The sequence below is a fragment of the Borostomias antarcticus genome, assembly GCF_949987555.1.
Source record: "Borostomias antarcticus genome assembly, chromosome: 18".
NCBI classification, from domain to species: Eukaryota; Metazoa; Chordata; class Actinopteri; order Stomiiformes; family Stomiidae; genus Borostomias; species Borostomias antarcticus.
Window position 1 is genome coordinate 4348338 of NC_140251.1, and position 11121 is coordinate 4359458.

The 11121-nt window shown below is 42.7% G+C and overlaps 1 protein-coding gene across 1 annotated transcript in view; it reads right to left on the reverse strand.

Annotated features, from left to right (window-relative positions):
* The window catches only part of tspan33b (tetraspanin 33b), a gene marked incomplete at its 3' end in the record, with an annotated part of 16121 nt that extends 6184 nt beyond the window's left edge, over positions 1-9937 (reverse strand). The window contains exons 1-3 of the mRNA XM_084452948.1: positions 9833-9937; positions 395-452; positions 1-114 (exon numbers count right to left, since the gene is read on the reverse strand). The exon at positions 1-114 is cut by the window's left edge and continues 14 nt beyond it. Of these exons, the coding sequence (XP_084309074.1) occupies positions 1-114; positions 395-452; positions 9833-9928 (268 nt within the window). The 5' untranslated portion in view covers positions 9929-9937. The remainder of the gene's footprint in view (positions 115-394; positions 453-9832) is intronic.
* Between the last annotated feature and the right edge of the window lie 1184 nt (positions 9938-11121).

Here is an 11121-nt window from a genome sequence, read left to right on the forward strand (position 1 = left end):
GTATGTTCTCTCTCAGGGCCCCAATGCAGCCACAGAAGGTGATGAAGAACATGACCACCCCTACAACAATCAGGATGACCGCTGGGTCGATCAGGAACGTGTCCCGGACTGTGTCTGGAACATAACACAGCCACAGGTGGCTTAGTGACTGACTTACCGTCACACCTTTTGGATATCCTCAGCCATATTTAATATGAATGACCATCTCAGTCATTCTTATCTTATCCTCCCACAACCCACCACTACAATTAGACAGCAGGGGAAAGATTGAGAAGGAAATATCCACAGCATGAAATAGCCTTTCTCCCCCTTCTTTTCTGTAAATTCTCAATCTCAAGATTGGATTTTATCTTCATGTTGTGGACAGTGATGAATTTATTGGCTTCTACTGTACCTGTTGCTTTCTGAACCTTTGCATACACTCCTATGGCAACAATCAGCAAGGAAAACACCTAGAACAGACAAGAGGCAGGCTGTGGGCTGTGGGTCGGCCCAAAACAGAACAACAGAACACCATGCAAAGTCAAGTAGCAACAGTCTGGCAGTTGTGTGAGGTTTGTGGAAGTATAGAAGTGAGGGATCGATGTTTCATTTTCGTTTTTTAATAGTATACAGGAACATACATATTTTTATACAGTACACAGGAATTAAGGTATACAAAGACAAGGAATTAAAATACGTTGAGCCCTACTCAGCAAAATGATGATTTGCAGAGGGTTCCAGTCCTGTGGCATAAGAGAACTCAGAGGGGGTTTAACCTCAGGACAATTTAAGAGACAGAAATTTGTCAGAGGGAGATGGTCAAATGAAAAGGGGATGAGAAAAGCTGGTTTAATCCTATGGCAGCCTAGGTAACAACAAAAGATGAGATTCTACATAAATGTAGTGGAATCTCATTCCAATTTACTGTGTCATTACTAAGCAAGACAAATCTGTATCCGTAATTATTTTTGTAACTTGGCAGAGGATTTTCACAGTTTGTAATGGTGCGAGTGAGTGGTGATTGTCTTGTCATTGTAAATGTGGGAAGAATGGCATTTATGCGGGATACCATAAGATGTCATTGGATCTGATAATTACATTTAATTGGTTAATTTAAAAGTAGTGATAAAAGTTGTGTGCTCTTTCAAATGCATAACAATGATGTGTGTGAACAATATTGTAAACTGCCACAGACTTCTGGACATGATTATGGAACAACATAGGCTACATCCAAAAAGTTCTTAGATGCCAAACACCAAATCGGTCAGTGTGAGATGTTTGAAAGTCTATTTAGACCAGAGATGGGCAGTATTTTAATTAAATGTATTTAAAATATGTATTTTAATTAAGTATTTTGTAATTTGTATTTAGCTTTAATTTTAAAAGTAATTTGTATTCTGTAATTAATTACACATATAGCCTGTATTTATGTATTTTAAATACATAAAATACATGTTTTTATTTTATGGCATTTTATTCTGAAATGACATGTTTATCCTCCCCTTTGAAAAAAACAACACAATTATATATTATATTATTATTATTTACTCATGTCTGATTGGCTTAGCTTACACCAACAAAAATTTCATGCCTCGACATGTCAAATCTGAACCAATACATCCCACCTATCAGAGGCAGAGTAGCGTGGGTAGATTGTCTGGGAAGCCTCAAGTTGCAGGCAGCTGGATTTTCTCCCGGAGACAAAGGTACGTCTGTGTAACCTAGCATTAAACTAACTGTATGATCAGATATTGTAGGCTATGTTAAAGCAAACTCAATGTTATTGCATGGCACTAAAATGCCCAACAGAGCAATTTGAAATGCACTTTAGCTATCGCTCATCCTAGCTAGCCAGCTAGCCAACTCACTACTAACGTTAGCCTAGCGTTACTGCTAACATAGCTAACACGGTTGAAATAGCGCTAGAAAGCTAGTGGTGTAAGTGGTGTAAGTCTTGTGATGTAGCAGTTTGGGACTGGGGAACTTCACTGGCGAACCATATTCTTAATGTTAGCAACTTCTCTAACTGAGGACACATTTCTAGCATAGCACAAGTGAACCCGTTAACGTGCACCCGTTAACGTGAAGCGGGATGCAGGGGGGGTTGGACTGAGTGACTGCAACATGTCGTTCGTCTGAGCCACTTGTTGCACAGCAGCTATTGTGTCAGTCTAGCTCACCATATGGAAGTAATGTTAAACATGATAAACTCATGTGAAAATGTGACAGAATACGGCAGTAGGTATTGTGTGTCTAATGTCATCAAGGCACCTGGTAGCCCTTGTAGCAAGGTGTTTGTCACGGGAGGTTTGGAGGTAGATCAGTTCTCAATACAGAGAATATTGCAGTGAGAGCTAAAGAAACCAGAACATTTCACATTTGAGAGGCTGGAGAGGGGGAAAACTAAAAACAAATGTCTCCAAATGATTAATAAGTTATCAAAATAGTTGCACATTAAGTTCATAGTTGGCAATACATCAATTAATCCACTAACATGGGACATCATTATTAGTTTTTGTAGATTGTATTTTTTGTATTTTAATTACATAAATACGGAATTATAATTAATTACATTTTTCAGACTAATATTTTGTATTTATAACTAATTACATTTTTGAGCAAGTATTTCTAATTTGTACTTAATTACATTTTGATGTATTTATGACCATCTCTGATTTAGACACATACCATATGGGCAAGAGTTTGAGAAAGATATTAACACATATTTTGGAAGACAAATAATCTACCGCGGTAAAGATAGCATGACGTTTGATATTCTTTTGACATTCACGGTCAAACACGAGGCCGGATTTCGGGTCCGATTCGCGGCACGATGTTGACTATTGACTCGCAGTTTGCCGATTGGAATTTTACAGTCCACCTTAAAAAGGCCATGATGCCACATTAGACCGGGTCTAGATCAAAAACCACATGACTTACATCTGTCAAACCTGCACTAGATTATCAAGTAGACTTCAAAGTATCATTACAACCCAGTTTCAGATTTGTGAAACCTTTGTCTTATTTGTGAAAGCCAGAAAAAGGGTGATTTCACACTTTTTTCCCCATCTAGACCACATTAGACCAGGCCTAGATCAAAAACCACATTACCTAGACCTGTCAAAGCAGTACTAGATTATCAAGTAGACTCAAGGGACTATCATCATCGGTTGCGAGGTTGGAACTACCCGTTGTATAAAGTAGTATATTTATATGTATTATATCATATTTCAGGTTTATGTGTGAAAATTAGGTCTAGAGTGGAAGTGCAGGTGTCACAGATTCTGGTCTGCTGCCAAATAGGCTTGAAGCTGTTCAAGTCCAAAACGCACAAATCTTTTAAGGGTCTGACCAGTTCATATCGAAGTCGCCAAGAACAATATATTCTTTAACTGAGATAGCCTTCAAGTGTGTGTGTGTGTGTGTGTGTGTCTGTGTGTCTTATATAGAGTTGACATTTAGGTGAGAATGTGAGATGGAGAGAGGGGGACTATTTTTATTAATACAGAGTCCTGACTGCCCAGTGTGAGGGTGTACTGTAGTCTGGTCAGACAGAGTTGTGGGCCTCAGATGGTTAGAGCGGGAGTGAAAAACAATAGAGCAATAACAAGCAAAAAGTTGCGTGTAGATCAGAAAAATCTCGATCAATCTAGAAAATTAATGAACAAGTGTTGATTAGGGCTGGGACTTTTGCCCCAAAATCATATTCGAAGTTCGTTTATTTATTAATAATAATATTCGAATATATTCGAATTATTATTAATAATATTTTTACCATTAAATTCTTACAGAAAGACCTACCTAGGTATTAAAATAAAGTTGTGCACATTCTGTCCACTAGTGGGCATTGTATCATAAGCAATATCGATAAGCAATGATGTTTTCAGAAGCAAATACAAGTCTTTAGCTGAATCCCAATCTGAGTGCGCAAACCGCACTTGCGGCCCCTCGCACTTGTGGCCTGAGGCCTGAGCACTTAATTGACGTCAGCTGGAAGGGCCAGAGGGTGCAGGGCCGTGAATTAAATGGGACAGCACTCCAGTTTCGCTCAATGCCCCTCCCACTTTGTTTTCATTGGCTGCCGCGTTCCTCCGACGCAGAGGCTGCTCTGACGCTCCCTTCAGCTCTGCAAATTGACCGATTGACGTCTGTTTTAATTTAATAACAATTAAAAAATTAGGTTGGGTGGGATATGTTTGCAGCATGTGGATTTCAAGATAAATGTTGTGTTATCTGCAAATGTCATCATTTATGTGTGATGCACTCGAGCACTGTGTCACATGAGACACGGTGGGCTGTGGGTATTTTCTGCTCCTAAGTCCGTGAAATTGCGGACTTTCGGTAAGTGCGGTTACAGTGCGCAAAATGGCGGCGTGGCGCACTTGTGGACCTAGCAATTCCGTTTTGGAACTACCCTGAGCCCTTGTGGACTTAGCGGGAACGCGCATGTAAGGCCACAAGGCCGCGAGTGCTCTGCACTTTCGCCTAAGTGCGCGATTTGGGATTCAGCTTTTGTCAACAACCGTTCTTTTCATTTATGTCAGACCCTGGCTTGAACAGTAGGTTTTCACTGTTTGACAAAAATAAATAAAAATAAGCCAGTCAGGCTAGGTACTGAAAGACAAATAAAAGATAAATAAAGGTAGTAGGATGTATATCCCATTAATCAAACATGTAGCCTAGGCTAAATCAGAACTTGCCATTATGGGCTATCTGGCTGCAGTATGTAAGACTCAACAACCCTCGTCAACCAGGAGCCGGTTGCACCAGTCATTACTAAGTGGTGACTAGGCCTATAACCTAAGTGGTGACTAATTCGAGATTTGGTCACTACTAAATTTAAATGGGTTGCACCACTCACGACTAGTTCCTACAACTAAATATGTACACCACCCTGGGAGGTGGTGTAAGTGATGACTAGTGCGAGGAAGTAGCGTCTTCAACTCTGCTATTAGGACGGAGGTGGGCTGAAACATTGTAGCTAAATCTGTCGGTGGAAAAATTATTATTTATAGCAGATGTCTTAGTTATATCAAGATTAAGCTAACTATTGGCACCGGTGTGCTTATTGGTGTCATATTTAATAAGTTTGAGTAATTTCACGATCGAGCTAGCTAACCACCTTTAGCTCAATTGGCTCAGTTGCTGGTTAGCGATGAGAGGAGGAGTCCCAGCCCAGCTGATAACCCTCCGTTGCGGGTTGGGGGGATGCAACGGTCGGCTGGGATCCTCATAGTTAACCAGCAACTGGTCAGTGGACTGTACCAGGCAGCCTACGTTATGTCTGAATCAAAGGTTATCAAACAAGCTTGGGAACTAGCTGGCTAGGATAATTTAAGCATAACAATCCAACGGCTAACTCCCCCAAAAGAACCCCTCCACTGCACAAGCACCAAGTCCAATAATAATAATAAGCACAAGCTACAGAGTGCAACGTTAGCCTTGCTAACGGAGATAATGAATTTGGAGGAGAGTGTTGCAGCTGGTGCTAAACGAGGCAAAGGAAGAATATTTTGTGGACTATTATCACATCCATTTCACAGTTGGGATTATACAGAAAGGTGAGGATCGAGCCTGTGTTGGATGACCAACTCAAATGCCTGGCTAGCTCAATATTGTTGTAAGTTTAACATGAATCGCATATGCGAGCCGGAGCCCGTCACTTTCACTGGATGACTCGTGAAGCATGCTACATTTATCTCGCATACTAAACATGTTTTCGTGGAGTAGTACAGGTATGTACTAAATCGTATGTAGTAGGCGAGTTGCAGTATGTACTATATAGTATGTAATATGGACATTCGGACACGGCCCAAGCTCCTTGGTAAGGGCTGGGTAAGGGCGATCAACCTCCTTGTTTACATTTTTACTTGCTTACCGATTGGCTATTTGGATCCTGCCGTCACAGTCATACAACGACTATTTTTTAGTAACTAGTTAGTAGTTAGGCCTACTAGTTAAGACAACGCCTAAATTGCCGTGGTGCAACCGAAATAAGATACCAAGTAATATGCGACTAACTAGTAGCAACTAAGAGTTTAGTCAGTGTTTAGGCGTGACTAAATGCTTGGGTTTAGACAAACTGGTGCAACCCAGTCTAGGGGTATAGATTTCGATCTCCTCCAGCGTGATTGTGGGCGTTGGCGAGGCCATTGTTCTGCTAACTAAGTGCTAACTAACGTCACCTCCTACAGGTCCAATAGCCTTGCTAATGAGCTCGCGATTGCAACTTCACCAGGCGTGAAAAACCCTCTGAATCTGAATCAAAAGCAACGTTTGCTAGCCAACACATTTACAAAACTTACAGGTTCGAATATTAAGGGCTGCCTAATATTCGTTCGAATACCAGTATTTCTGTCAATATTCGAATTATATTCGAATCCCGAAGTTCGGACTCCCAGCCCTAGTGTTGATTAACTTGGGTTTATAGATATACCAAGGTTAGATGAAAGAGTATTTCAGGGAAGTCACATGTCACTAAGTGGCTGGCGTGTTGATTACATTGTCAAGATTAATTTCCTCACATGATTGGGTTTCATAGATGTTCATCTGGATGGGTTGTCTTTCTCTCACGCGATCCTGATCATGACTGCTGTTAGTGAGTGTTCCGGTGAGTGTTCTCATGTGTGCTTGTGTATGAGCTTTGGAGTGTTGTTGAGGGACACTCCTGAACAGAAAGAAAACACTCCACCCACACATCCTCCATGTGCAGTATGCTTTCTTCAGGAAGACCCTGGATGACCAACTGCCGTTCTCCGCACATATCACATCCATTACACACTCCTGCAGATTCCTGCTCTACAACATCAGGAGTATTCGCCCTTTCCTCACTGATGAAACGGCGCAGGTGCTCATCCAGGCCCTGGTCATCTCCCGTCTGGACTACTGCAACTCCCTCCTTGCTTGGGCCCCGGTGTCAGCCATTAAAACTCCTGGCACTTGTCCAGAAAGCTCCTGCTCGCCTGGAGTTCAAACACCCCAAGTTCCCCCACACAACTTCCCTTCTCCGTTCCCTACACTGGCTCCCTGTAGCAGCTCACATCCAGTTTAAAACTCTGGTAATAGCCTACAGGGCAATGAAAGGAACAGCCCCCTCCTACCTCCAGGCCATGGTCAAACCCTACTCCCCCCCCGGGTCACAGCTCTTCTCTGTCCTGGCTCCGCAGTGGTGGAACAAACTGCCCACTGACGTCAGGACAGCAGAGTCGCTGCCCATCTTTCGCCGCAGGCTCAAAACTCATCCCTTCAAGAAATACTACCATGATCCTCCGTCTTAAGCACCTATTGTATTTTAGATTACTATTCTTGCACTTTGCCTTCAGCACTAGATTATGCTCTTAGTCACTTGCTTTAGAAAGGAGGTGCACTAGTGAGTTCTGGCCAGTAGTATTACATTACGTGCCTCCTACGTTAAATGCAATTATTATAAGTCGCTTATTATTATTATAAGCGTCAGCAAAATGACTGTAATGTAATGTAATGTTAAGACAAACCACCCCAGACACACTGTACAGTATGAGACCAATGGTTTCTTGTTATGTCAAGAAAGTGAAGGTAGTTGCTATGGTGACATGGTTAACGTTTTAATACAAGAGTGGTTTTGAAGTCTCAATCAATACTGTTGTTTCAGTTTGACCTCTCAGGCTGTGCTCAAGTGTGACAAACTTATGCACGTATTCCTGGTTGCCTCGCTAAAAGCTGTCACAGACAGTTTGTCAGTGTTTAGGAGATGGTGCTTCCTGTCCCCATGATAGTGTTTAAATATCTAGACAGACAGACACTCTTTGAAGGCATTCTATTTCTGCTTTTCCATGGTGAAAGGAGGAATTAGCCTGTCATTATGGCAGACACACACACACACACACACACACACACACACACACACACACACACACAGAGGGGGCCAGGGAAGAGTGGGACAAAGGCACACAGGATTTAGGCCTGCAGTGTTGAGCTCAGGGCCTGTCTCTGGTACACAAACACAGACCAGCCATGTCTGATTACTGCTACTACACACACACACACACACACACACACACACACACACACACACACACACACACACACACCAGCCTGTCTATCAGTTACTCTCTACATCCACACACACACACACACACACACACACACACACACACACACACACACACACACATTCATGCACACACACCAGCCTGTCTATCAGTTACTCTCTACATCCACACACGCACACGCTCGCACACACACACACACACACACACACACACACACACACACACACACACACACACACACACACACACACACACACACACACACACACACACCAGCCTCTCTATCACTTACTCTCTATATCCACAAACACACACATCACCCTGTCTAGCCTGTAAGCACACAAATCACTATACTTTACAGTGTTAGAAGGAAGAAACTTTGAATGAACTGAGAGAGTGTGTGTGTGTGTGTGTTTCTCTTCAATGCCGTCATTTCCATTTGATCCTTTTTCTTTCTGCATGCCAGCTGTCCACCACCACAGCCCTGTGCTTAGGCGGACACGTGGCCCAGCACTCCCAAACACAACGGCACGCCACGGACATCCACAACCCTGGCATGGCTGCTCACATTCATCCATCCCATAGAGCACGCCACAATAGATCACTGCGCTGCCAGGGAAATACACAACAACAACGTCCCTGTGTAGACTTTATCTACAGTCCACAGTCTTGATTGAATGGCTTATAGTTTCTAGGGTTAATCATCCAGTGTATTCTGGAGGATAGAAAGGGGGTAGCGGGTTTGACAGCAGGCCAGAGGATTGTTTACATCATAGCTGAGGGTATTTCGCCTGGGACAGTTTAGTTGAATTTAACTGGTATTGATTGTTGACGGAGACACTTTTTTGAGGCAACACTCTGCTCTGAAAGGTAGCAGTCTGCAAATGAGATTTGGATGGTCTCTAAATGCTCGACTCGCACCATAACCGGTCGGCTGTATGTCAACAGTTATAGTTGATGTTTTCTTTTTGATAGAATGAGCATCCGTGGATTATGGGCCCCTTCAAACTAAAACGAGACGGTATATTAATCACCTCAAGTTGCATCCTGATGTGTGGAAGAATATTAAAGTAGTGAGTCACATGGTGTCTGAGAGCAGGCTCAGGTTAGCTGCTGGAACTGAATCACTGTCTCAACATATTGATTCATCCACTCTGCCCTGAGAGGTTTTCAGAAATACAGTTGATCTGTGAACCGCTCATTCACAAAGCCGGCGCTTCAGGACTGTTGACAGTAAGTTGTTAAGGAAAGCAGAATCCATCCTGTCTGACAGCACCCCACCCACTGCATCTAGAGTTACAGACCTTGTCTTTGGGTTCCTGCTTCAAATACCCACTAGCCAAAACCAACAGATACAAACACTCCTACATACCCTCAGCCATTTCACTGCTAAATTCTAATAGCAAAAGGTAATAGCTCGTCCACCCGACAACGCTTCATACATTTTGTTTTGACTTTGGGGACAAATAAAGTGTTACTTGACATACTGTAGCTCAACAAAATATGAAATGCAACAATACAGTATTAACATGTTTGTTGATACGTAGTCTTGCATTTAGAGATCATAGGAGGACTCTCTAAAATATTCCTACAGTATGATGTGTCCATAAGTGTTTTTTGGACATTTCAATTTCTGTTACCAGTACCACTACTACCTTTGAGAAGGTCCACCACTGCTGTGCACAGGCAGCATGGATTTTACTTGGTTTGAGTCATCATGAGATTAGCAGCATAAACACTCAGGACTGTTGCTTCAGGACTTGTACAGTTCTGTTGTCAGCGTGTAGTTGTGGAAGTTGTCAGCTTGCATGTGCACTTACCCAGAACAGGAAGCTGAAGAAGAAGAGGAAGTACCTGATCCAGGGGTTGATGAAGGAGAAGGTCTCCGCTCGGCTCAGGCTCAACTTTCTGTCCATGGTGACTTTGAGGCTGTTCCCTCTCAGCTCTGAGCAGCTCTGAACAGAGTCAAAACAGCCGCGAGATCTAGCGCGGACCGCACCCTGGGGACATCTGACCCCCCTGTGAACCAGCTGCTAGCGGGGAGGGGGGTAGCAGATAGGGGTGGAAGAGGGGGGGGGGGGGGCGGTGTCAGATGTGACTCTGTCCCAGCCATGCTGGTAGAGCCCAGAACTGTCCTGCCAGCCCATGAGTCAGGTTGCACACAAAACCTCTCTCTGGCCCCCAAACCCCTGGATGAAAGGCCTGAAGGCTCTGGAGGTTTGTCGGCCTGTTGGCCACACAACCTCTCTCTCTTTCTCTCTCCTTCTGCCCCAGTAGAGGACTTAATAAAGAGAGACAAGAAGAGAAGAGAACAAGATCGATTTTTCCTACTTTTTCTCTCTGAAGCCTAGATAGTTGACTGCCAGCCTTGGGTATTGATCGACATTCACATGCATTATCAACTGACTAATTCATCAATCACATTGATCTCTCTCATCAATCACATTGACACCTTTTCATGTCTATGGATGTGAAGTGGGATAAATCATTGTTTCTCACCCATCATTTGTTTGATCTCTTAATCTCCGAATGACTCATCCTACAGTATCTATAGTATATCTCATTCCACCTTTGTTTGGCAGTCCTGTGAATAGTACAGTACTGTGCTCAAGTAAAGCATGTGCTACAGTATACTAATATCAATGATTCATCATAGACCCGGCTCTCTGGCCGAATCATGTTGTACCACAGCCAGACGTAATATTAAATCATTTAAAAGAAGAACATTTCTTGGCAGTGCTAAACCTGTATCTTCAAAGACAGCAGTTTGTGTGAACGACAGAGAAGTGGTCCATTAAAGCCCCTTCTCTGATATTGACTGAGAGTAAAAGACGGTCTGGTATTGAATGGTAAAGATATCGACCTCACCTGTTGTGTCTGAACAGAGTTCTATTTTATATATTTGGTAGAACAGAGATTTACAGAAAAAATAGATAATACTGGGCACAGCACATACACTGTAGTCTCATTCAAATGAAAACATATTATGTATTTAATTAATGAACTAATGGTGTTTCTGAAGAAAGGCACACTGAAAAAAGGAAAAAAAGAAAAGCGCGGAAAAGAATATCTCTTCTAATCACTTTATTTCAGTACATGTTACTAATAC